At 36.3% G+C, this 27,777-nt stretch overlaps 2 protein-coding genes across 3 annotated transcripts; both read left to right on the top strand.

The window, feature by feature from the left end:
* Positions 1-28: 28 nt before the first annotated feature.
* Positions 29-7,952, top strand: LOC139994307 (uncharacterized). Of its 2 annotated transcripts, none has more exons than XM_072016824.1 (7): positions 29-356; positions 923-1,400; positions 1,654-2,116; positions 2,306-2,463; positions 2,573-2,740; positions 2,988-3,452; positions 3,550-7,952. In XM_072016824.1, exons 2-7 carry the CDS (start codon positions 947-949, stop codon positions 3,672-3,674), a joined length of 1,833 nt encoding a protein of 610 aa, XP_071872925.1. In that variant the 5' UTR covers positions 29-356; positions 923-946; the 3' UTR covers positions 3,675-7,952. The 2 variants fall into 2 exon arrangements, with proteins under 2 accessions (XP_071872925.1, XP_071872924.1); XM_072016823.1 differs by having other exon boundaries at positions 30-356; positions 916-1,400.
* A 6,062-nt stretch (positions 7,953-14,014) lies between these two features.
* Positions 14,015-27,721, top strand: Nkd (NKD inhibitor of WNT signaling pathway naked cuticle). The gene is made up of 5 exons (XM_072016166.1): positions 14,015-15,546; positions 21,469-21,674; positions 22,253-22,660; positions 23,228-23,529; positions 23,958-27,721. Exons 1-5 carry the CDS (start codon positions 15,468-15,470, stop codon positions 24,607-24,609), a joined length of 1,647 nt encoding a protein of 548 aa, XP_071872267.1. The 5' UTR covers positions 14,015-15,467; the 3' UTR covers positions 24,610-27,721.
* Positions 27,722-27,777: the final 56 nt, after the last annotated feature.

The following is a 27,777-nucleotide window of genomic DNA, read 5'->3' as shown; positions in this document are numbered from 1 at the left end:
TGCACCAATCAGAATGAATATGAAATCAAGTTTGCGCCACACATGGCGTCGAAGAACCGACGCCATCTAACGTCTGGCATTCCTGTTTTTTTCGTGCGGGTAAAATCACGGCTTTCTATAGCGCGCAAGCCTTTATCGTTTTGTTTTGTAAAATACGGTAAGTTAAGTGGATATCTTTGATAAATCGACTATGCTACGCATATGCCGAATGAAATGTTAGCTGAAAAAAAGCGTTCACGCGTTAAAGAAAGTGTGTGGGAAAATGAGTTAACCGTGTGTTAACGCGCAGTGGTCAACTATCCGTGCAAGTTTAGCAAAGGAATATATATCCATATTCAGGACGTGATAACGTCGAGGTAATTAAATGTTAATTTTTGAGATTGAAAGTATGCGTTGATTCTCCAAATATATATAGAATTTAAATCCATTGAAAGTTTCCTTCGTGTTTATGTTTACTCCTCTAATTACCCCCTCCCTCTTCAGCCACCTTCTGTGCCTCAATTCTTATTGAGATTCTCCCTCGTTTTCTTCATGCTTTATACAAGTGTTTTCTTTTTTATAGCCTTGCTTCTTTGCCTTTTTCTTAATCATCATATGGATTTGGTATCTATCTCATATGTTTGTTATTACATTGATTACAATAACCAAACTGTAGAAAGGATACAAATCATTATTTGTATTAATGAAATGTTAGCTCCGCTTTGTTGAATTATTCTTGATATTCTTTTGATATTTTGATGACAATACTAGCATATTACCAAACATAAAATAATTATATATCAATAGTTTCGCAAACGTTATTCATATATATATATATATTTATTTATTTATTTATTTATTTATTAATATTTCTATATTGTAAATGTATATTTATGCATAGCTAATTTCGACTAATTAACATTGGCTTTTTATAAGTATTTAGAAAGACGTATTTAATCAGTGAAAAATGAGCACATCGGCCATAAAATCAACGATACCTGGAGTAGGTACATCCCCAACTTCCACCAGTCATTCTATTCTTCCCATGAATGCAATGGCACAAAAAGTCGTATCAGGATCAGAACCAGGATCTATGAAGCCTTTACCAGGAACTGGATTAAGCTATGTTACATTACAACCACCCAGTCAACCTTTGAGCTTAGTACAAGATCATAGACCTTCTGTATATCAAACACCTCCTTATGTAAGCAGCAATTCTGAAAAGGAACCAGACCTGGATAAATTAATCCCTAATGGAGTAGAGATTATGAAAACTGAAACAGAACAGAATATGTCTGTTTCTATAAAGCAGAGTGAATCTAACAGAAATAATAATTTAAGTCCAGATAATCCTACACAAGATTCACAAAGAGAAGTTCAAACAGAACAAGAGATGACACCTATCAATTTAGATTTTCCTGGTTAGTAAAAATATAAATTTTTTATTAATTTAAGTATGTAGTTAATTTTATATTATATTTTGTTCATTGAATGTACTTCGATGTTGCATCACAGATATTTTTACTTACATGTATATCATTGGGTATAATAATTCAACAAGTTATTTACATGTATTGCATATTGAATTTATTAACATTATAATGCATGTAAAAATGTACAAATATAATATACTTACCTATATCTATGCATATATATATATATATGTTACTTTAGCATTATGTCCACAATTACAAAACAAAGTTGAAGAAAAGAAAACTCCTGTAAATAATGGTTCAAAAGAATCTGATGGAATTCCAATTAATACAAATTTACAAACAAAATTGTCATCACACAAATCAGAAGATGGGTCAGTAAAATCTGATAGTCAGAAGTCAAAAACCACAACTCAAAGTACGAAACTTATAGCAGATAATTCTGCATTACCGCAAACAAATAATCCACCAAAGGTTGAAACAAAGGTCACTGGTTCACCAAAAGCAAATAAGAGAAAGCCTAGGGAATTGAAAGATTTAAGAGGGACTTCAGCAAATTCAGATGGAGGAAGCAAACCAAAAAGAAATCGAATTCAAACACAGCCTTATCAGAGCCCATTACCAGAAATTGCACTGCTTGTAAAAAATTTAAATAAGCCTCCACCATCGAAAGCTTCTGACGACAAACTTATAGTATTCTATAAGTAAGTATGAGTCAGATGACATTTCCAAAAATGTAAAATATGATGTAATGATGAATAATAATAAGAAGTTTAATCTCTATACAAATTTTCATTCACAAATATGATAATTTACGTTGATTTTGAATATAAATATAAGCAAAATCAATAATGTCATCACATGCATTAACTTTTATTGATATTCATTATTAGAAATGAATTTTTGGCTGTGAGAAACGCGGAAGGAAGCTTCTACGTATGTCAAGCAATGCAAAATATATATAAATCTAGCAGGAGAATTCGTATACGTTGGCTTTCTCAAGATAAAAACAATGGTGAAATATATTCACCAGATTTTTATGATTACATAGGTAATATATAATAGTTATTAAATGTTATGTACACTTGGCTTATATCTTGTAATATTTGTTATGTTATACAATGCAGACTATGTTTATTTTTTCTTTTTTTAAATTTCAGATTTCGACTGTATATTAACGAATTTAAATTTAAACAAAATTGACAAAAATAAATTCCAGCTAACCAAGATTGAATTATTACGTACAGAAAATATTTTGAAAAGAGCAATTGATGTTGAAGCAGGCGTATCCGAAAAACCTCGAGTAACGGAAGAACACCCAGATGGACGTTAGTATTTTTATATACTATTTATATAAACTTTTACAAAAAATGTTTAAATGTCATTTATTAATGTTACTAAAATCTTGTGTCTGTTCAGTTTTAATAGATTTTATTGATAGTGTTTAGTTTATTCCATTATTTCGTGTTTCAAAGTCAATGAGATTCAGCCTTGATATTATTTGTTTCTTATTTATATTTTTGAAATTTTGTAAAAATATTTCATAAAATTGAAATGTTAATATCTTATCCACAGTTGACCTTTCACTTTATAAAGATGAGTCACAATTAAAGAGAAGAAAAAGTCACAACTTGCATAAACAAAAACAAAGTTTGCGTAAGAAATCAAAACGAACTGAAAGCTTCTCTGAAGATGATGCTACTGAAGAAGAATCAGGAAAGAAATCACCTAAATCGAATCGTTCTAAAAAGCGAACGGTTAACAAAGCTCTGGCAATTGCAAAATCCGTTGCAAAGGGATCTAGTAGAGCAGAAAGAGCATTGAACAGAAATACAAAGTCTGGAAGTGAAACTACTGCAGCCACTACTAATAATACTGCAACTACTACTACCAGTACTACTACTGCAACTGTAGCTGCATCCACAACATCAATAGATGCAATTAAAAATAATACTGATGTTAAAAAAAGTGAAAATAAAAAGAGCACAAAGCAACAGAATAATAATAACGCAAGTGGGGTTTCAAGGACGAAACTACGTGGTAAGAAGTTCTCATTAATATGCTATTAACGTAGTCTCCATATCTATCAATAGATTGGTATAATTTTTTTCTAAAACTATCATAATTTACTTTTTAGCATCTGTACAAAACACACAACAAAGTAACAAAACAGCAGGACGTCCAAAGCGCATGGCTGCAACCACAGGTGTTGCGCCATCCGAGGAAGCGGCTTCTCGGAAAAAGCCACGTGGGCGAGCATAAGATTAACGTAATTTACTTGTATTTCCTGTACTGCATCTAGAACAGAATCTGCATCGTAGGCAATATGTACACGTAGTACACTCTTTAAAAATTGCGATCGATTTATAATGTAATATATATGATCTTATTATCTATCAGATGCTGCATTATATTATAGTCCAACAATGTGGGATCAACAATTTATATTACGATGCGGCAAGTCGCATTTAAACGAAGAAAAGACTCAAAGACTTATAAGAGTGATATTGTGATATCATACAAAATTTGTACATATCGTCTACGTTTCAGATTCCTACAGGAGAAGAAAATCATGGAATGTGTATGAAGAACGGTACCTTGGTTGAGTAATAACTATCTACAGGGTGTCACAAGCTAATGCACTCTTGCAATAGTCTATTTTTGATGTTGTGAGTGAATTGTACGTGATTCAGTTGAGTTTAATGTACACTTTCCATTGGATATGATAGCTATGTACAAATATATATATCTGGGGCTTATAACGTACTCCATAAAAAGATGAGAACGAAAGAAAATAGAGTACGAGAGAATGAGAACAATCCGTGAATTATCGATCTCTAAGTTATGGATCGGTAGATTTAGAAGTACAATATCTGTACATTATGCTGAATCCTTGCTGTTTAAAAAATAGCATATAAAATGGTCCAGCGCCTATATTAAAGACAGGCAGAGAAAAAAAGTGCCCTCAACTGTAAATCCTTGTCCTGTTGTTGAATCTATGGATTCATAAAAGAAAGAGTCTTATGCCTGGAGATGTAACGTTTTACCTGTAGTTTATTTTTGAATTATTTACGTCAATGAATTGCTAATATAATTCATTATTATAAAAAAATGAAGAGGATCATATTAATTATGGTGATGTCGAATTATAATTTAGCCACTTAAACATTATATTCCTTTCTTAAGAAAAAAAAAAAAAAAACAAACAAAATAGCACTTATTTACTCTGATAAGTCTGGATTTAAATGTGTAAAAACTTGCTTTATCTATGTATTATTTTATTTTTTCAAAGATTATGGACAAAGTGTATATTTACCGAGAGATAGATGATTATGATTTATACACACCCTTCACCAAATCTAAATTCGTATATTTTAATGTAGTTTATAGTTTATATTTTGTGTCAAAATATATTATTGGGGATACAAATTTTGTATCAATATTGAGAAAGGGAAATTATGAAAATCAATTTATTACGATGTATGTACATTTAACGAAGGTATCGAGGCATGTATTTGTTTTTTACATTACAATGGTACAAGGACATACAATAGATAATTATTTTACATGAGAAAAATCTTTGTGTTTTAGGAAAATGAAAAACGAATTTTATTAATTAAAACTGTATCGTTCTTTTCGTTAAAAATTCGGTCGTCGAAATTGTGTGAATTTATTTAAAGCATCGGCCGTTGAATATTGCACAAACTTAAATGAGAAAATAATTTCTCATTTACATGATTTTATCTGTATGTACATATAATAATTAGGTAAACAAAATTGTGAAAATGAATAAAAATCTATACGAGCGTTTGGAATCTTGAAGGCTAATGTATCTTATTCATTTGACAGTGTGTTCCAATTTATTATGTTGCAATATGAATGAACAGTGCAAAATCCTTTGTCTCTTATTTCAGGAAACATTGAACACATGTACGATGTACATATAATTCATAAGCTTATAACATTAAAGACAACTCAAGAATGCCGTTTAAACGAATAGGCATATCGACTTCTATTGGAAATAGGATATAATTATTATAATAAATGATTAAGGTGAATTTAATTCTTGAGATAGGAGATGAATAAGATACCAATCCTGTCATTGGTCCATTGCATATTGTATTTAAAGTATACACACACATAATGTATAAATTTAAAATATACGCAAACGTAATGTATAAATTTAGTGAAGGAAAAAAAATTCTAATGAACGAAAGACGAAGAATTTGCTTATATTGTTATTCGATTTTGCTTTGAAAGCAATTCTGAAAATTAGTTGTATAATATCGAGATGATTCATAGGACGGTGCAAATAATTATAACTAAATATTATCATTAGCGTCGATGGAAGATAATGTAATATATAATAAATTTTCAAGACAAGCTGCACTTTATCATTTCGTAAAGCAAAATCGATTACAACATATAATTCGAATAAATACAGCTCTCGATATACTTCTCGTGAGCCACTTGCAAATTTAAGACGGGAGAATAGTACGAAGGAAATTGAATCGAAAAGCAATTATACATTTGCGTGCGGGCTGATATTTGTTGAGGATACCTAAAACTAATGTATTAAATTTCAAAGACCGAAGTTTAAACATGTAGACACTAGGTAATTGACCAGTAAAGAAAATCATCTTTCACTTTATACAGGATGAACTATAAACTTATATTCATCTATATTAATTTATTATACATATGTGAAAAAATGTTTATTCGAGCCAGTAAATCCCAAATTTTGTATTGTCATTATTATGGGAAAAATAATTCATATATTTAATTTCGTTTTTTCTCGAGATTGCGTTTTTTAAAGTAAGACTAGAAATCGTTGTTCAAAATTTAAGAGCTAAAGATACATTTGCTACAAAAAAGTATATGTAAAATTCAAAGTACAAATAGTTTGTCATGAAAGTATCAAATCTTTAGCCCAAAATTTAGGAAACATCGGTTTAAAGTGTTACGTTAAATAAGATCTCAACTACCTCGATATATGACTTATTTCTACAATAATGTAAAGATTGTATCTCTGATTTTAGATACATATAATTTAGAGGGACCTCATTTTATTTGCATTATGATTTACTTATATATGATATGCGAACATATGACATTTGATATTATAAGCATCTAAAATGTCCTTTTCATGCAATACTTAAATATATAAAAGTAATATTACATTGAGATAAGAAATACGAAAACAACATTTATATTTCTCTATTTTGATGCAATCTTTATAAATGAATCTTGATTCAAAATTTTTATTGATTTTTAATATTTTTCTAATTATTAAATGAGAAGGATGTTTTAGTCCAATGATATCAAATGTTGTATCTTATACAATCCAAAATAATAGTCTTGGTCAGTTTGCGGTGCCAATTATTTTTATCTTTCGAACAGTAATCCTCCAACGAGATTTCTCCTAAAACACACGAAATCTATTATTGGCTCTCACTTGACTTCTAAGCACTGCTTCAATGAATTTACAGCGTATGTCCCTTATTAATCTGAATGTCACGATTGCATTCTAATTATGTAATAAGTACACAAACCGTATTACGCGTGTCGCATTTAGATAGACATTTAAATGATTAAATAAAAGCGATCGTGCGATTACCTCTAATTATGATTCTTGTAAGAATAGATATTTACATAGTCGAAAAGTACAGCCCACATGCGAAAATATCGAGCCATGCTCGAAACGCGTTACTAAAGACTGCCTTTTTGCTTCGAGGTCACGTGAATTAGTATTTACATTAGGAAATATTCGCAAATAGTAAATATACGATATTTGATATTTCGTGTAAATTTAGTTGTCGTTTTCAATTCGAGAATTGAATCGAATTTTCAAAAGTCTTATATTACATATATATTATTATATTAAAATATGATAAAGACAATCTTTTAGCATAAAGATATTAATTTTTTCGAGGTATAATTATATTATAATTTTATTCTACTTGACATTGTTTGTTTCTGTAGATCGCATATAACTGACCTTTTTTTTAAATATTATAATAAAGTAGCTACGGTGACCTTTAGTAGGAAATTAAATCGAAAGTTAAATTCGATTCATACTTCTTATTGATCGACGACACATATTTAATAATATTTCATATGGCCTACTCAGTACCTAAAACACGAAGAATTATTTGACCAGGAGCATAATGGCAGAAAATAAAAGTTGTACATGTATAGAGAGCGCGTTTCAAGTAAAATTGGCTCGATCCTTTTGAGATTCATTTTTCTAGAAGTTATTCTATACAATTTACATACGATTCTACTATTTAGAAACCATTTGCAAGGAGTTTCTAATATCTAATTGTAAAATGATTAATTACAAATCACAATGAGGAACCTCTACCTGCCGTACCGTGTATTGTTTCCTTTTGTGTACGTTATTTCGCAATTTTGTCAGATTAATTAAATCATAAGCTGATGATGTTTGGTGCAATCTATATGTCCCCTGTGATTTAAGTTCACGAAGAATTTGAGAAATCAGCGTTTTACAAATAATAAAAAATATTGTGAGTTTGGTGATCGGAGTCAGTTTTTATTCGCGTTAAATTCCCGTACAATTTCCAGAGTTTCAGATTCGCCTAGGTGCAATCGAAGCGTGTACAACGAGTGCAACGACTCGAAAAGAGGCTAAAAAATCATATATGGAATATGCGGTTCTTTTTAAATTGATATTAGGATGAAAACGCGGAGCTTTGTATGTACAACATTTTCACGAATAAAAATTTCTGTAAGTTATGGTCGATGTACTGCTCGAGTGACCACCATACAGAACTAGATTGCTGTTGAAAGTTACCAAAGGATCTTTAAAATGAAATAAAGCAGGAAATTACGTGTTTGAAATTATGTTCACGTATATAGCGTCTGAGAAGTATGTACTTAAAATTGTTGTTTACCAAGATATCCAAGCGCTATCGCTTTGGAAGTTGAAAACTGGAAAATTACCACGACCGAAAAATTATATCGAAAGAAATCGTTCTTCGAATTCTAAATGGAAAATAACGATATGAAGAAAGTTATACAATTTTAAATTACTCGCTTAAAACAAATAACGTTAACACAAACGATATTCTAATTGTCGTTCAATCATCCGAAAGTTGTTTTATTCGCATTAAATTTAACGTATCATCATCCTTTGATGACCGTCGTCATTATCGCGTACGGGTCATAAACGTGAAATATTACAAACAGCAGTTTCGTGACCCATCAAATGGACGTGTCCGTGTTTCCGTGAACCATGTTTGCCGGCTCACACGTCGTTGCTTCTCTAATACTCTAAATTAGAACCTCTCTGGCGCGTCTCTCGCAACTCGACCGAGAAGGAGGCATAAGGTTCCTCAAAGTCGTATACGAGCTTCGTCGAACCGGGGGCAGGCGGGTTCATTCAGTTCAGACCCGCTAAAAAAGACCGTCGATCCGACACGATACGGAAGGGACAGGGGATTTCGCGGATATCCAAGCGTTCGAAGATATCGGGAATAAAGAGGCAAGAGCGGAACGAATCGCTTTAGTTGTAATGCGGATCACGGAGCATTATTTATTAATAGCAAAGCTGGTGTAGCCAGCGCAAGGGAGTGGCAGTGCCATGCTAAAGCGAGCGCGACAGCACCAGATCGTGGAACGGATCTTCGGATCTTTTCCCCGTTCCTCTCTTCCTTCCAACCTCCCTCCCTTCCTCTAGCTCTTTCTCTTTCTCCTACGAGCCATCTCTGTTTCCTATCGGTCTCTTTTTCTCTCGTTCACAGTTATACACTCTCTCGTTCTCCGTCTTTTCTCTTGGCTGGTAGGCCCCTCTTTTTCCACTCGTAACCTCTTCGTCCGACCGAAGGGAGCTCTTTCTCTCGGTTCCTCCATGTGTTCTTCGGTCTCGCTGTGTTTTTCTCCCTTCTCCCATCGCGCCGCGGCGCACCATTCGTCCGGCGTTGCTCAAGCTTTCTCTTTCCGCTTCTCTTCCTTCTTGCTCTGTATTACGCTACCTTACCAGCTGACTCGCTTTATCCATTGTCTCTCTCGCGTGCTTTGCTCGGCGAGCATTGTCGCGCTCCTGCTCGCGAGACAGCACGCCGTTGTAGGAGAGTGGATGAACGCTTTGTCGGCGCCCGCGGCTGAGATCAAACGCGCCGACCGCTTCCTCCTTCCCCCCACCCCCGCCCCGGCTCGACCAGCCCGTAATCCAGCCGAGGCTCTCTCTTTCCTCTCTCTCTCCCCTTCACGTCGCCGCCACCACCGCTACCCAACCCCCCTATCCCACGACCCTCCCCTTCCGACGAATCCATCCAGCAAAGGTACCCATAAACGCTCAGTCCCGGCCTGTTCTGGCCTGATGAGAGAAAAATCTCTGACGGGTAGCAACCACACACGTTCAGTCCGGGTTTGTCGGTCGCTGATTACACACCCACGGAAAAATAGAACGGGAAACCAGCGATAACGATAATTCCGCTTGAATGAACCATCACCACCCCTCGTTCTGGCTAGGGGAAACACGCGCAAAGGAAACGAGTCTCATGTACTTATGTACGTTGGGACGGGCTAATTTTCATGAAGGAGGATGGAAGTTCCTCCTAAGTTCTGAGCAACCCTCGTTATTCGTAAATCTTGGAGAATGCTCGGTCCAGGCCTGTGCTGAGACGTTAAGGCATACGATTAACGTTGATGTAGATTTTTGACGCTATGACCAATCTCGTAATTTAAAATCGCTGTTGTGTTTAATTGATAACTTGCTTCTATCTCTCAGTTTTATTCATCGCTGCGCTTACTTTCTATTTCAAAGTCTAAATTTGCACAGTCTGACCTGCTTACTTAGGAACCGAACACTAGTCATCTTTACCCGGCTAGATATCCGTCTTCTAACGTAGAAATAATTACATATTTGCATAGTTGCATTTACAGTTACACAAGCATTTCGTTTCAACTCATCAATCTTTTATTACAATTAAACGAATAGATGAATATTTATGAATAGTCATAAATGATTTATCCGTATTGTTGATATATTTATTATTAAACAGTGTTGCTCCAATTTTGAGTTATTCCAACCTATCCCGATATATATTTATTGTTACAAAGTCTGTTCTTAAACTTCTCAGTCGGCTTTTAAGAAGGCATTCCTACGTTTGGATTTTCTTCAAATTAGACATCTGTCAGACGCGAAGAGCGTACAACGAAACCGACGTCAGGCTTGCCTGTTTCTCGGCACCGACGTAGCTGCTCGCTTGCTTACCGCCGTGACTGCTGCTGTTGCTTCTGATGCTCGCGGCAAAACTGTATTATAGCCTTTCCTGTCGTATTCTGTCGTACGACGTCCTCCTTCGCCGACCTCCGTATACCTTCCACGATACCTTGCGATAAATACTCGCGCCGCTCTTTTTACACGTTACTGCCTAATTAGCGTAATTATAAGATCCGGTCGTGGACCTTCTTCCCTCTCTTATTTCTTCCTTTCTCCTCCTCATCTTTCCCTTCCTGTTTTTCTCCCGATAGTGCAGTCGAGAGGAGAAAGAGAGACAGATCGATCGTTTCTGGAACGCAATTCAAGGAACATAAAGTTTAGATGATAATTATAATGGACTTTGCTGAGAAAATAAAATTGTTTATCTTTAATAATTCATAGAAGAAAAATATTTTGCTTTCGTTTCTTTCTTTTTAATATGAATGGAATGACACGATTTCGAAGTAAATTCTTTAAATCATGACTAATTAAATCGTTTAGATTTCTACAATTTAATCTTTCTGATTATTCATAAGTAGTATAAGACTGCACTCTGAAGTTTCGACAAATATTGAAACGAAACGGTACAATTTTAGAACAGTTGAATCATATTGTTCAGATTTCTATAGTCGCCTATTACGATTTTATGTAACACATAGAAGACTTTTGTAGTCGAACAAAAATTGAAATTTAATTAAAAGTACGTTAGATTGCATTATTTTAACAATCTGGTAATTACACAAATTTGAATCAAAGACAAATGATTTCTTTCGTCGATGTTTAATTATCGCGTCGCTTAAAAGAAAAATTCCCGCGTGTATTTCAGTGTCGCCTAACATTATAATTCACGCGTACTACTTCCCCTCGCACGTTGAGTGTCAAGTGATGCGATGATAATGACCTTGCCGTGATGCATTTTGCGATATTTTTGTAACGGCAGAGATCCCTGCTGGAAAATTCGAATCAACAATCTAACATCATCCTGCGAGAACAATTGGGAAAAATACAAATTGATACGTTTGTATTCGAAACGAGTGCAATTGTGTGAGAGGAACAAATAAGGTGGAAGATATCGCAATCGCTAGAAGACGATCATATCGAAATCATCATCTTTGACGTTTGAGAAACAAAGCCTGCAGCCAAGCTGAAGTGTCGTTTGATAACGAGTATCGAGATAACACAGCCTAGTAGCTTGGTAGCTAGGATAAGTGGTATTTACACTGTTCATTTAAGATTGCTTTTTAACGAACCATCCAAAGCGATCGAAAAATTGAGGAAGAACGTTCTTCGATTAATCATACATACTAAAAATTTCAAGACGATATAAAATTTTGTAATTTAGACATTTGGCAAGCGTGACAATTACCATGAAAAGCATCTGAAGCTCTCTAGTATTGCGATTTCTCTATTATATCGCACCCTACGGGAAAGCGCTTCAATAAATATATATCCCACTTCCCTCGATCTCACCCTATTCTTTTATTACCGGTAAGTCCCGACGGAACGATACTATGTAGCAGAATTTATGTTCACATTCACAGATCGTACGAGCAGTTCGATACGTCGATGACCGTATCGAAGAATGCACGACGTTTCCTATTTACCACCGCGTGTCGGCAATTTTCTTTAATAGTGGCAACAGCATCTTAGCCGGCGTGGCATATACACGTGGCTATTCGCACGTAACATTACATAATAACGCAAACGAAACGGACGCCCAGGCCAGACGACGTCGGTTTCGAATGGGAGAGAGACCATGCAAAAGCCGGCGCGGCGTGTCGCATTCGCAAAGGAGCAGTCGTGGGCTCTCCTTTCTCTCCAGACGATAGGAAGACAGTTCACTGAAAACAGTTTATTATTAATAGATATGCCTTGGTTTCCCGAGCGAGTTGCCGGCTTTATTTCGAGGTTAGTCTGTACTGAGTTTTTGAACCGTACGTTTTATTCTCCTTGCTGCGTGGCCCTCCCTCCCTCCCCGTGCCCCTCCCCCTAGCCTCGGCCCAACCATTCCTTCCTCAGCCCCTGCTGAGCGGTTGTCGTTTTCCTTTTGCCTCCTCCCCTCTACTCTTCTCTTAAAAACGAGACTCGCCACCGACTTTCCGACAAAGGAATAAAGAAAAGAAACAACTAGCCACGCTACGCGGTTGAGGATGGCACGGCAAACCGTAGCACAGCACGGCATAGCGTGGCATGGTGGGTAGAGACTTTCCGTACAGGGAGAGCAAGGGGGTACTTGTCAAGCCAATGGCGCAGCTACCCAGGGACCGTGTTTTTCGTTTTCTTGATTTATTGTTATTTCAACGATTCTCATTCTTTGAAACGTTATCGTACGAACAGATTTTCATTATATCTTCTATACGTAGGCGTTATCGTCTTCGTTGACGAAATACAACAGCTTTATCGACGATACGATATGGATGGTACAACAAGAATTTCAATGTTTCACGTTGTTTGTTATTGATTTGTTTTGTTCCAAGAAGGGAGTTATAATCGTTGTGCATATATATCGATTAGTGTAAATTAGATACAAATTGGTGGAATCGTGGAAAATGAATATTGATAAATAAGTAGAAAATTGAATAATGATTTTGACACAGAATTATGTTAACAAGAGACACGAAAGACCGCTACTGGGTTTCGTGTATACATGACAAAGTGCTTTTCGGTAAAGTTCATTCATTACATTGTCAAAGGTGACGCCTATGTTTCTTCTGAAACACCGCTAGGAGATAATAGCGTGCGGGTACAGTCTCCAAAAAGAGTATTTCCCATTTATCCCACTACACTACTACATTTATGCACTTTAACCTTGAATAATTGAAAAACAAATAGTAAAATGTTTAGGAAGCATGGCATTTATCTCGGCTTTCTCAAATTATGCTTAACTCCGGAAACTCTGTGAGTTTCCTTAAGTATAATGGGTATTGTCTATTAAAATTTTGAAAGTTATTAACAGTTATTCAAATTTTAATTCTATTAAAATCATCTTAATTTCTGGCCTAATTATCATTCATCCTTAAGACGATAATTAAACGAATGTTTTTGTTACGTAGATCGTTAACAGAAGCAACAGAAGATGTTGTACGATAAATATTCTGCTATAACGTAGCGTCGAAATATTAAGAATAATTATCATTATCTCTGGTGGACGGAAGATTAAAGCGCGGACCAAGTAAAAACCAAAGATGACCCTAAACCATTACTCATCGGTTGAAGTTTGCCGCGACGGAAGGTATAGTAGTTTGGTTGTGCGTCATTCTGACGAATTACGGGATTCTAGCGACAACTTCGACGACGCGACAATCTCGCCTGCAGGAACGATTCGACGTCGGGTCCTTTCAGACAGGAGCCCTGTTTTTCCAAATCCTTTAAAAGCGACTTTCTCCGCGAGCGAATCGGAGCAACGTCCGCACGCGATCACCGACGCAAAAATCCGGCGAAGGTTTGTTTGCGACCGCGATAATCGAAATCCTTAGGAGGCCCCCAGTTCCCTTTTTACGCATGCCGTTCGACGTCGCGGCGTCGACATTTAGTGTCGTCGTAGACCACGTTGAACCATCATCGGCTTCTTTCAAAACCCCACCAGCCGTACGAAGCTATCCTTCTTTGCTTCTCTCATAGACCTTCGCTGGACAAAAAGGAAAGAGAGAAGATCAGGAGAAAAGGAAAGTATACGCGTGGTTAGTACGAGAAAATGAGTACGACGGTAAAAGGAAGACGGGAGGGAAAGAGATGGAGGTAGAGCAAGAAGGTTATGTAGAAGGAGGACGGAGAGAACACAGAAAATAGGATAGGAAACGTAGAAAAGGAAGAACGCGAGAAACAGAAAGAAAGGGAAATAGAGGAAGATGGAATTACGAGAAGAAGAAGGGAATAAAATAAGAGAGACGGCCGGTGTAGTTAGAAGGAGAAGAGGAAGGAAAGGAGGCGGATTCGATGGAGTAACAGAGAAAAGCTGACGAAAAAGTGGCAAAGGGAGGGAGGTGAAAGAGAGACGGACAGAAAGAGCGTGAATCGGAGGTTCCGAGCCGCGCCTCCTACCTTCAGGGCCCATGTATCCACGGCTCGGCACTGTTGACGACGCAGCGCCCTATGGAAGGGGAAAGGGAATTACGGGGAACGTGGTTTAGGCAAGAACGATCGTCCGTAGTCGTAGTCGGGCCACGAGTCGGGCGATGTCGTGTGACCGACCTCTTTCGTCGCGACCGCGTTTCTTTCTCTTTCGACGCTTTTACCTGGATTAAATTCGACACCAAGTGTTGTTCGTATCGCAGCCACACGGCTGCCTACGTGCGTGTAACTGAAAGTCAGTGACAGGGAACGAGCATGCGAGCACGAACGTTTCGCCTTTGCGTCGAAAGCACGATAAACAAAAGATAGAAAGAAAAAGACGAGAAAGTTGACCAGGCGCCGACTGGGTCGTAAGTCGTAACTTCAAACGCTGCAACCAACCCTTGAAAACACGTGTCGTTCGTTCGGTGCGTTGTCGCGCACGTCGATCGTTGTGTGATCAACCGATGTCGACCAACTGTTATCAGGAGAGTATGAAGTTTGCGGAAGTGTGTTTGTTTTCCAATTTCTAGCAGTGGCTACGGTGAACCGTGCACGGGGGAAATCGGGCACGACGAGAGAACGACGAATGATGGTCAGGTGAAAACACAGCCGTGCTTTTTAACATCGGATACGTCGATCGTCATAGTGACATACGGCTGGCTGTTGCAACGCGAAGGAACAGGAAGAATTTAATACGGTGACGAGTTTGGGAAGAAAAATAAAAACAAAGTGGCGGAACAAGAAGCCTGGAAGGAAAGTGTGCGCAACGTTTGTGGATGCATGAGGGTCTCATGGCTACTGGATTCGTAAAGTGGTGGCGGGCAAGGTTCCTCGCTGGCTATAGACCCTTTTCTGGTAAGCTACTATGACGCCTCTGTCTTTCTCGCTATCAACTCTATTCGTCTACTTTTATCCATTCGACCCCCGCTTTTTCTTTGTTTATGTTGTCATATATACACGTCAAAATATCGATGTGCGTCGAAATCGCCGATGCATGGATAGATCGAAATATACCGTATACGGATTTGTTCGGTCGGGGTCCGGTTATAAGCGTGATATTTTGCCCGAGTTGCGAGCCGCGTGGTGCGTGTTTCTCGATGATGCTACTGCAGTATGACAGAAGTGGATCCCACGTGGTGTTACGTCATACTTGCATTTTTCTTACCCGTTGATCTATAACCTTGTTCTGCTAAAAATTTGTCTCTTAGCTGTCATTGGTTTCTTATTTTTCGAACAATTTGTGGAGCTTTCGAATATTTTCTGACGTAATTTAATGATAAATATTTTAATTATTTTCCTTTTTTCTATTTCAATTAATTATTGAACGTCGCATCAACCACTTTTATGGGTTATTACCGACTCAGAGACGAAATTAGTTTGTTATACAGTTTGGTATTACTTGATATTATTTCGTATATATTTTATAAATTCATCGATGATGTTATAGATTCTAAATACGTCGTTATACTAGTTGTATAATGTTTATGCAACAGTATATATAATCGTTTATGAATATTAAATATTAGTTGAAATGTAGTTGAACGTGCAGTTACTTATTTGTACACTGTAATAATAATACAAATATATGTTTTGTTTTATTGTTAGTTTCAGAAAGAGTAGATAGAAATAAATTGAATAGCGCTTGAAATACGCATTGACACTTATCATTTTTAGTTTCGTATGTGTAAAATATTGTAAGCGTGAAGATAAATATTTGAATGATTGATATTGATATCGAAGGCGGCACTCTATCAGCAAATAACTACTTTATCGTTACATGGTAACGATCTTTCAATAAACTAAAAAAACATTTACATAATATGTATAGATACTATAAGAAATAACATAGTCATTTTATAAATGCAAATAAAGATATACGATGAAAAGAATGCGACATGTATTCTATCAAAAACCACTGGTGAATTATTTTTATATTTTTTAGCTATGATATTCTAAAGAGGAAGGTGACAAATTTTAATATTTACTATCTTACTTATTTAATTTTTCTGTTAGTTATTCGAAAAAAATTTCAGTGCGAAGAGGATAACAGTTTCTCAGTCGTATAAATAACACTTAACATGTCATTAGTCCATAATTTTTAACACTTGTAAACCTACTTTAATGAAACAAACATAGCTATGTATGTTCCACCAGAAGACTAACATCTACTCGTAAGATGGAGGGTAAAAATAAAACGCGCTTCTAGTTAGCCGCGTTCCAGAATTCGAAAAATTTTAATTGATACAGATCTTCGTTCGCATCTTGCAAGCGGATCGTTCAGAAATAGTCACTAGTTTAAATAATAGTTTAAAAACAGTATATATTTTAATAAAAGTCAGATATTCCATGATAATCAATAAAAAATTTATTCAAATTAATTATTTTATTCATCGGTATAATAAATATTACTCGTTATATTTCCATAATGTTTCACTTTTCATATTTTATATTCACTACAGACAAAATCAAATTTCATTTCATTCCCAATATTAGTATTACGTAATCTACGAATCGTCTCTTATATTTGTCATACGGCAAATCAAAGCAATGCAGACTGACTGATTAAAAATTGTCGTATTAAGGGAAAACAAAAGTCAGAAAGGAACAGAAAAGAGAAGTAAAAGCAAGAATAAACTAACAATGTTTTTCCATGTCGTCTATTAGTCTATCTCTATTCTTTGTCCTACAGTCGCGTCGTTGGGAAGAGAAACTGATCGAAAATCGTGGAACAATTGCCGGGACCCGTCTATGGGTGAGGCGCGCGGCGCAGCGAATCCTGCTTTTGAAGATCGGCCGATCTCGGGCTCTTACGGCGTTCCTCTTTATGGGTGTTTTCTCTTGCGTCGCGGGGCAAAATTTTCATACGAGTCGAGAGGCGAGTGAGTAGGGATAGGGAAAGCTGTTGCGTCGGCAAATGATAAAAGTTACGAGCCGAGCAAACAGAAAGGGGTGGTATACAAAGAAGAAAGCAGAAGCCGCTTGTGTCCCGCTCCCCCGCTGCTTTTCATTCAAGAGGGCGCAAAAGCGGTACGGTACACACGGTATAAACACACGCGCGCGCTCTTTCGTACACAGCGTATATATAGTACTACAGACTACATATACACGTACTATAGATTATACACGTAGCTGCACGAGGAGGAGGGTCGCGCGTCAAGGGTGGAGTTTAATTATCGAGACCTTGCAAGTTCGTTACATACATTAGTCCGGTGGTTAGATAAAAGGCGTCCATGGCTATTCTCTATTCCTTTGATATCAAAGCAAAGATTCTCTTTCTCTCTTCCTCTGTTTCCTCTTCTACCCGTTCCACTGTAGTCTCCACTCTCCATCTCAGTTTCCCCTTGTTCTTCCTATGTTTCTTCCTCTTCTCTCTGTCACGCTCTTCCCGCTGTTTCTCTCTTTCGCTCTCTACCATTCTTTGTCTCCCTTTTTTCTCCCCCGGTGCGTTCAGTGTCTTGGGTCTTTAACGCTCGCCCCACGAAAGAGTTACGGGCGTAATTACCACACGGCAGGTATCATTATACGCGTATATGCGTCCGTTTCTTTATGCAGATACGATTATCCCGCTTTTTCTTCTCTTTTTCTCTCTTTTTTCTAATTTTTTGGTTTTGTTTTTTCCTTTTTCTTTCGTGTTTTCTTTTATCTCTGCCCTACTTTCGGTTTTCCTTGTCTCCCTTTCGTTATTTCTTTTTCCTTCCTCGTTCTCTTTTCTGCGCGCGTGTGCAAGCGTTTTCTCGTCGTTTTTTCCCTCCTTTTTCATTCTTTTTCCCCCCGTTGGTCTCGAGTAATTGAAATTAGCGGCCGGCTTCGTTTATTACGAGTTTCGTATCGCTAATTATCGTTGCTCCGCGGTCCCTTTGATGCCGACGTTTTAAAGTATATATTTTACTGGAATCACGCTGCACCGGCTTAATGATGTATCGCGTGAATTAAGATAAAAGCGGAGCCTCCTCGAGACCGAAGAGACGGCCTACCATCGTAGAAGGGAAACGTGTAAACGGTGGCCAAAGCACTCGAAACATTCTCCGGCTACTCGGAACTCGAATCGCTGCGGAACTCGTTTTATCGAACCCCGATTATGTATTGAGCATTCCCTTAATATTTTGGTCGATTGCTCGGCCAACTTGCAACAGAATCCAATCCGAGTAGCTTAAATAATTCTAACGTTTAGCTATGTTACATTCGCGTGGTTGTTGTATTTTAATTGGGACTGCAATATGTTTTTCTCCTTTTGCATTGTTTTATCGAGTCGAGAAAAAATATTGTAGCAATAATAAGGAATTTAGTACTACAATACGATGAAATACTAAAAATGTTTAAATATTAAAATAATAAAAATTAAAGAATAACAGGAACTGTACAAAATTTGTAAACGTTTACCTTTTCCGAAAGAAATTTTTATTCTGAATGTTCATCACAAAAAAAACACACGAAACTTTTGAATCTTTTCTAAACTTTTACACCTATTGCAAGACCCTCGTAAAATTCTAACATGCATCTTCAATATTCATTGATCAATAGTCTGAGCAGTAATTGCTGACAGTTCTTAGAGCTTGTTCTTTTTACTATGGCTGGATGTTGGACGCATGTAGGACGACCGCCTATTACAATCCATGAATTCCAAAAGAAATTAAAAGCTTTCCTTCTTAATTGAATTGCTTATTGCGTTATACTGATCATTATGAAATAAGAAAAGTGTGCACCAATGTGTGTAACGCTGCGTTAAATTACACCTCCGTTGTTTCCTTATTTATTTATATTTTTATTATTATATTTTGTTAATCATCATTGATATTGACAAATTAGTATTATGATTAACATTTTGTCAAGATCGACATTGTTTGATAAGATATAAAACAATTAAATTGACAAAAATAATAAGTTAAGTATCTTTTTCAGAGATAGTTTCGTAAGAAAAAAAAAAAGATGAAATTTTTTTATATCGGCGTTCAATTTCCTAACTTTCCATATGTGTATACGAAATTCCTAGATATAGAAAATGCTTTGAACAGTTGTCCCTACGTGTGTGGCGAGGTCCATTAGATAAAATCTTTACTTAAGATTCTCTTTTCCTTTTAGGTTGTGGGTGGGAAAGAGGTCGTTCCAAATTTATTGCTCCCTATCACTCCTTTACATTGATCTTGCCATTCAAATCTTATCATTGTACATTTACCGCCAACGAGTATACGAATTAACACCTTCTTAATAACTACGTAATAAATAACTATTTTTATTAGCGAACTTGGCAAAATTGTTTGTATGAAAAATTATATTATAAAAGTTCAAAGTTTTATTTTGCCAACTTTCGAATATTCTTCGATCTAGAATTTGCATATCTTACAAATACAGGTATTAGATATTGAAACATTCTATAATAATATTTTATCGAATACACAGCGTATAAAATATTTTATGTTTAATTATATAGTTTATTCGATCCAACCATCCAGGAAATATAGTCCCGTGGCCGCTTTAAACGATGCATTTCCTCTATCGTCGGTGAAAACTTTAGAAATTTTGTAAAAAGCGGCGCTCCATGTACCGCATCATGGCGGACGTGTCGTGTTTCGTAGATGCTCATTTATGTATGGTAGTTGCGCAAAGATATCTTTTCAGTATTTCATTTCGTAGAACGCTTTTACACAGGCGTCTAGGTAACGGTAAACGGCAGTGTAATGCAGACACATTAAAGATACATTACACTTCCTTCGGCGAGTGTGCAAAACGTTTCTGAAATAAACGCTGGAAATGGATGTGTTCTCGCCATCCCTTTCAGTGGAACTTTCGTTAATTCGTTCGCTCGCTCGTTCGCTCGCACCGCGCGAATAATTTCGGCCGAGCAATAGACCGAATGCATTAAAGATAATTGCGCTTTTATGCACGGAATCCGGTCTCTCTGTAATTATGAAACAGCAACCCTTTGATCTGTAATTTACGCGTTTAAACGCGTTCGCATCCATCAATTTCTAGACACGCTTCCGCCGATTAAAATTTTTCCTCTATCATTTTTTGCTCGTTCTTTTCAAATCTTTTTAACGTCGCTGACTCTTTCTATTTTCATCTTATTTTCATGCTTATCTTCTATTTTTTGTTTCTTGTTTTTATTGGCTCTTCCTTCTTTTCTTGTTTCAAGAGTCGTAGTAGATTGGGACGCGTAAAAAATAATCTCGTTGGATTCGATTTAATGTGAAAAAAACGTGACCGTGAGATAGGTTTGGTGATCTGTTGTATTTATTTCTGGTGATTCAAAGTTACATCCCCTTCAAAATAGTCCGAAAATACTTCCTACACTCCGTAACTTAAGTACCGAGTGGCACTCAGAAACTGACTATAAATATAGGCTTTACCGTGGAGGATGTTACTTTGATACCTTTGAGATTCTGACTTTTGTTTACGAGCGATGCCGCCGCTCGACCGTAGATAACAGTTTCATTCCCTTTGATGAGAACTTCATGCAACGTAAAACAAAGCTATGAAGAGGAATATGTTTAACGAGCTAGCGTAAAACGAGTAGAACCACTCTGATCTTATAATTATATTAAGCTTCGTTTTCATAAAACCAACATCTCTTTTAAAATAAAATTTCTTTCGTTAAAATATCAGTGCAATCCACTTCTGTGAATATGGACGATTATTATATAAAATACAATCTCACTTGCATAGGATCTCCATAGCTTTTGTCGTAGTTTATCTTAAGATAGTTAGAGGGTGGTTAAATATTGGTTAAATCTTGGTCCATCCATTATTACTGAGAAGTTAACGATCGTTTGGTTACAGTGGTTGGTAATACGGAAGGCAGCGACTCGGAGGAACTTCTTGGCGGTGTCTCGGCACCTCGTAGCGGTTCGCCACCGGAATCCCAACCAATTCTATTAGAAACAGAGGCACCACAGGTCGCGGTTGACGCTTCCACCAGTCCTACGCCGGCCACCGGAAATGACGAGCAGCCGAGTGCCAGTACAACGAAGCAACTCAGTTTCGAGGTATTATTAACTCCCTTGCCTGTTAAAGAGGAAACAATAGAACATATGTTTTTGTTGTGTGACGATTCGGTTTTTGATTTGGATTGAGCTATAATTTAACCTAATATATGTATCTAAGTATCTTTTTTTCTATATTAATCCTCGATTAACCCTCTAACGTTATGTTTAATCTTTTATTGCAAACACAAAGATAATAGATCTTTTAGAACAAATTTTGATCTCCCAAGAGATTGAACTCATCTTATTATACAACATAATCGATCCTTACAGCAAATCCGTATCATTAGATTCTTTGCGATTCAAATTCGGTATAAAATATATTCTTTTGGGCTATAATTTAACCTAATATATGTATCTAAGTATCTTATCGAACTTACTAACTTATCGCGATAAGATACAAATGGAAGATAATAATAAATTAATATATACAATACATGTAATATATAGAATCAATAATAAAATATTGCTCAGACGGCAGACTCTGCACGATTTACATATTCCAAGTAATAACATATCTCGTCCCATTTCTATTTATTATTGACTTGAAACTTTTATTACTCAACTTGGTCCGGTTGCAGGAATTCGAATGCGACGTTTCGGTAGCGGAGGGTGACCGAAGACGGCAAGAATTCTCATTCACCCTATACGATTTCGACGGCCACGGGAAGATAACAAAGGACGACATAGCCGGCCTGGTTACTACCATTTACGATACTCTGGGCGCTTCTATCCAGGTACCACCGTGCGGCAGTAAGACGATTAAGGTGAAATTGACTGTGTCGCCAGATCAGAGAACCAGCCAGACACGATCGGCTGGTGGCTGTTTGAACGCGTCCACGCAGCCGGCTGCTGCTACGAGCTTTTCCGGAAATTCGTCCTGCTGCCATTTAAAGCACGCGTCCTGCAACAATGCCGGGACCCATACTGGCACGCATGGTTTACGTAGAGTTCCTAGAAGGAGAAGGGTGCCACGACACCGTTGCCAGGTAAGATTGATGCCCCTACGAGGCGAGGATTCGAGGCTTTGGGTTTTTATGGAGCCGCGTCTCTTCTTTCGTAACCCGACAATTCTAGAAGCTAGTGGCGGATTTATCATTTCTGCCTTTCGAGATTTATCGTTCGCGGGATGGGAGGGGGGTCTGTTCTTTCTGATTCTTTCTTTATTCGTTTTTCTCCCCTATCCCCCTTTTTTTTATTTTTATTATTGATGTTGGACAGATGTAACAGGGGTCCTCGCGGATTGCCTTTTTATTGTTGGGGTGTTCGAACTCTCGGAATTCTGAATGAAACAGCTGCGCGTTGTTGTTTGGTAGTTATTTGGAAAACATCTTGGAATATAAAGAAAATAGGTTCGTGATAGGAATTCTTATATTTTAATGTTAAGAGATGTCAGATTAATGCGTAGGACAATAAGTACATAGCGATAAAAATATGTTTTATATAGCATACAACAAATATCAAAAAGTGTTTGTATATTTTTTAAATGATGTTATTTGTAAGTAATATTACGCATTCGATAAATAAAGATATGTTATTTTTATATGCTGTTTTAGAATGAAGAGAAGGAGGTGGATACACACAGCGAGGATGACGGTGAAAACGCACGAACAAATCGAATAAAGCAGGAGGAATTACGCAAAAGGGTGGGGCCCGTGCCTCATTTACCATCACCCTATTCCAATAGCTCCGAGGGTGATATTAGCGATGACAGTGATGTTTCTGCCGCAGTTTCCCCCTTGACGCCACTTCTCACGACTAATCAGCGAAAACGCAGTGGTGCCCTACAAAGGCAACAGCTCTTGGAAATTATTCAGGCGAACATGGAAAAGAATAATCTCAGTTTTCATACATCAAGGTACGTCTTTCGCGTTCAATCGCATGGAAAATCGCGTGACGTGCTCTTGAAGAAAAGGAACTATAGCGCAAATAAATACATATTTCAAATAGAGATTCCTAACAAGATTATTCCATTTCAATAGCCTTATCTACATTTTCTGATATCTCGCGTAAATATACATCGTATATGTTATGTATAGGATACATAATACAGATAATTTTTAATGAGTTAAATCGATCTTTTCTTAGAATCTATTTTTTTCGTAGTATTCGCAAAAATCCGCGACATATTTACGTAAAATATTTCCTTTTCCATCGGTAAGATTTCTTTATGTTAATATCATCAACCAAATATATGCTATAATAATAATTAAATTCACAATTGTTATTTACTGTTCGCTCGAACAAAGTAATAATAAAAATATGATAACGCTTCTGACACACCAGGAAACGACATCAGAACGAGCAACTGCGCATTCCATCCCAAGCCCCACATGTCGAGACTTCGCCTCACTACAATCAAGATTGTCGTTCACCATCGGAATCTCGGCCCACGGCGACAGCTTACCATAAGCCCACTCGGGAAAAGCCTCAGGGTTTCACATCGTTCTCCAAGGTACCTGTGAAGCATAGGGGGAATCTGAGGAAGACGCGAGCACACTACGGACTTCAGAGGAATAACACGACGGTGCAACCGCCACGAGCATACGTTCAACCTCAAGTTTTACCGAGAAATGTGATCAACCCGAACGTCTACATAGATCAACAAACAACTGCGCCAGCTAACGCGAATCGTAATGGCGGCAATCTACTATCGAACAATCAGCACCCTATTAATCAAACTCCGACCAACAATCATAACGTTCAGCGTAACGAGACGCAGTTTGGTCAAACACCTCAACAGTGTGGTAAGTCGAGCAAGAAACATCAACTGAAGCATGCGACCAGGGAACAGGATCAGGCCAGAGCTATGGTCCAAGTCGTTCGTTGGTTGGAACGAGAATTTTCGCAGAACGCCGCTGCGAGCTCCGGTAGGAAGCACGTTCACGAACATATTCATCATCATTACCATCATTACCACACGGAGGCGCTTGTTTGATTCGTTCTTCGTTCGAGGAGCTTTTGCGCGAATGTAACGAAATTCTTTGGTGATTGCATTAGTCCTCGAGCGATAGGGTGGAGACTGAGTGATTTGTGCTGTTCCTTAAAAGATTTTTGTCTGATTGCCGGCTGTCAAAAATCTGTCGATTGATCCATTATCATTTAACTGTAGAGTCGACCGTTGGAAATTTAAAACTATATTCTGTTTTCTTCTGTTTTTACACATTCCTACAATAATGATTGTAGTGATTGAAATGAATATTTCACAGTTAGAATAGAAATCGAGTTCAGTCGTTCATCCTATGATTTCCGAGGATCAGTGTACTAAAAAAACACCTACAGCCAAACTTTTGTTGATCTATTCCTACACTTTGCGGTTTGTACATGTTTATTCGTTCGAATGTACTGAGTTCCTGCGTAAATTTTAATTCCGAAATATCGAGATATTCTAATGGAAGTTACGAAGATCACTGCCATGTTTCGTTCTTTTTAGAAAGAAGGTATTATCGAACCCGATTTTAACATAGTCGATCAATAACGAACCAAAGCACGTTTTTAAAAATGCATACTCGAATAGCTTTGGATCATTGTAAGTATCGACTAAGCAATATATCGAGAAGTTTTATTCTTGAGACATGTAATCGTGTTTATATTTTAATTATTTATCGTATGGTATAAGACGATCTTTCCTCGTTTACGTTTTCAATTTCCAGAACAACGGATATGTATCTTCCTCAATCTGTAATAGTATTACAAGTGAACGAAGAAAATCTAAGATGATACCAATGATCTATTACTATACCGAAGTGCTTATTACGAAAGTTGTTATTTCTGAAATCTTTACAACGTCTCGCTACTGTAATGCTCGATATTTATAGTCATACGCATACACGATAGTGATTCGTTTTTGTACATAATCGTGTGTAAAATATGAACAAAGTTTGACGATTTTATACAATTCTTTAAACCGACTTGTAATTTATTAAAAGGAAATACTTTTAATTTTCCTTCGAACTCGAATCACGTACAAAATCGTACAAAATCCCCCATTTTAATTTACGTGGCTTTTACATATTTTAGTACAAAGTGTAAAGATTTGTTCTACACAGAAATTTTATTTTAATCCGACGAACATACAAACTGTTTTGTTTACTATAACAATGATTTTAAAACAATTTACTCAATTAATTTATAATGAATAATGTCATTTTAGACGGAACAGTATTAGTGCGTAACAATAACGTAACCACTATACAGAATAAAGTTGCCTAGCGAGAGTATGAATTGAATTTCTAAAAATTCCATGCGTATGCAAAGTAGAAAATCACGAGAACTAGAAATATTTTAAAGTTCATGGCGTTGAATAAATACGAAAATAACACTAGGGGTCGATATACCCATTTAAGAGACAAAGTGCTTTTCTGACTAGAGCTTTCTTGCTAAAGGTATGAGCGAAACCTCAAGGAGAATGCCCAAGATCTTATGTTGAACGTTAAGCATTTTAAAATAACTTTTCTCGGACACTTTCCTTGGAATTCAATCTGTAATTCGACAAAATGTATTTATTTAACTGAGCTATGAAATAAGAAAATTGTAGATAAATATTTAGTCAAAGTATCAGGAATATTGACTGATTGCAAAACTTTGAGCAAGTAACAATTTTTGTTACTTAGCAGATAAATATTTATTGAAAATAATGAATGACTCATTTCATAAATCGATTGAAATCAATCAGCTAAATTTTGTTAATAATTCGATTCTACGCAGAAAATTAATTAAAAAAAGGAGAGAGAAAGATATGTCCACAAAGGAAGTAAAATTTATTGATCTAAAAACATATATAAGAAAATAACTTTTATAGAATATATTAAAGCCTTTGCAGTCATTCAATATCTTCCTTGATTTGGTATTCAGCGTTGTAATTTTTACGAAAACTTTTTTTCTCGTAACGATTACATCGCAAATCGATGGTGCTTCTATATTCCAACGAATACAATAGTATGCCCCGTAATGGCGTTAATCATTACTTCATTGTATTTATACAATATTTCTCGACAATACAAGAAAGTATTAAGGTAATGTAATTGTAAGAAAACAATTATGAAATTTACAATTCTGTACGCTATATTTCCAATTATTGTCTCAATTCTGTAATTCACAAATGACGAAGACTTGGTAGGAAAATATGCGGTGGCACAGAATTTTCGTTGAAGCAAAATCTTTATGTTCATGTAATCTTTCTGTTATATAGACTATCGCTGATAATTATTTGAGGTACGACATAACGATAAAAATGACATAAAGTAAATTCATTGAGAAAGAAGTAATTTATTACAAAAGCTTTTATATTTTTTTTATTGAGGATTTGATTAAAACACATAAAAAGTTTTTGAAATAATTACGACTGATGTAATAAATTTAACCTAAGCGTATGAGTGATAAAAATAATATAATGTCAGAAATTAATGTCAAAAATTATTATACGTATCTTTTGAAGCGTAACATTGAACATGCATAAGGTTTTCTCACACACACACAAAAAAAAAGGTAAAGCTGAAAAGAATGGACTTGTTAAGAGTGCCTTGTCATATCTCTGTTACTACGCAAGTATTAATTATCGAATCTCAATGTACGAAAACTCTTCCTTGAATTTCGATGGGCCCATTTATTATTAATGCAGCTACAATAATTTTCACTAGCAGTATGTTATTAAGCTACGTATTTCTTTATATTAATTTGGAAATGCATGACGCTTAGAATCTAACAACTGGAATTGTTACGGATATTTTTCTATCGGAGTACTCGAGGAAAAAAGGATTATAATCATAATATTTATTAATTACAATAGATATTACTAACAATACGATTAAACTATGACGACAATTACTACTTTGTACATTTATAAATCTTGGATGGTGGTGCTGTCCAGCGACATGTAATTTTATATCGATCTTTGTAATCATTGTAGATATTTTGTGTAATGTATTTTTTATTATATTTATTAAAAACAAATTTTGATACTACATCATCGGAATTCATTATGGAATTCTTTCACTCTAGAGTGTTTCATAAAGAAAACCAATAAAATCTCGATATTATTTTCACTTCTCTATGTGCGTTTCTTTTCTACCTTCATATTTTGTTTTCATATTTGTAAAAAGGTTTT

The sequence above is a fragment of the Bombus fervidus genome, chromosome 14 (assembly GCF_041682495.2).
Source record: "Bombus fervidus isolate BK054 chromosome 14, iyBomFerv1, whole genome shotgun sequence".
Classification (NCBI taxonomy): Eukaryota; Metazoa; Arthropoda; class Insecta; order Hymenoptera; family Apidae; genus Bombus; species Bombus fervidus.
This window is presented reverse-complemented; position numbering and strand designations above follow the sequence as displayed.

Excerpts from the sequence above, each read along its gene's own strand:
- LOC139994307 (XM_072016824.1), top strand. The coding sequence starts at position 947 with ATGAGCACATCGGCCATAAAATCAACGATACCTGGAGTAGGTACATCC. Across the intron at positions 2,117-2,305 it reads AAACTTATAGTATTCTATAA|AAATGAATTTTTGGCTGTGA; the intron begins GTAAGTATGAGT and ends ATTCATTATTAG. Across the intron at positions 2,464-2,572 it reads AGATTTTTATGATTACATAG|ATTTCGACTGTATATTAACG; the intron begins GTAATATATAAT and ends TTTAAATTTCAG.
- Nkd (XM_072016166.1), top strand. The coding sequence starts at position 15,468 with ATGCATGAGGGTCTCATGGCTACTGGATTCGTAAAGTGGTGGCGGGCA. Across the intron at positions 21,675-22,252 it reads CGAAGCAACTCAGTTTCGAG|GAATTCGAATGCGACGTTTC; the intron begins GTATTATTAACT and ends GTCCGGTTGCAG. Across the intron at positions 23,530-23,957 it reads CTCAGTTTTCATACATCAAG|GAAACGACATCAGAACGAGC; the intron begins GTACGTCTTTCG and ends CTGACACACCAG.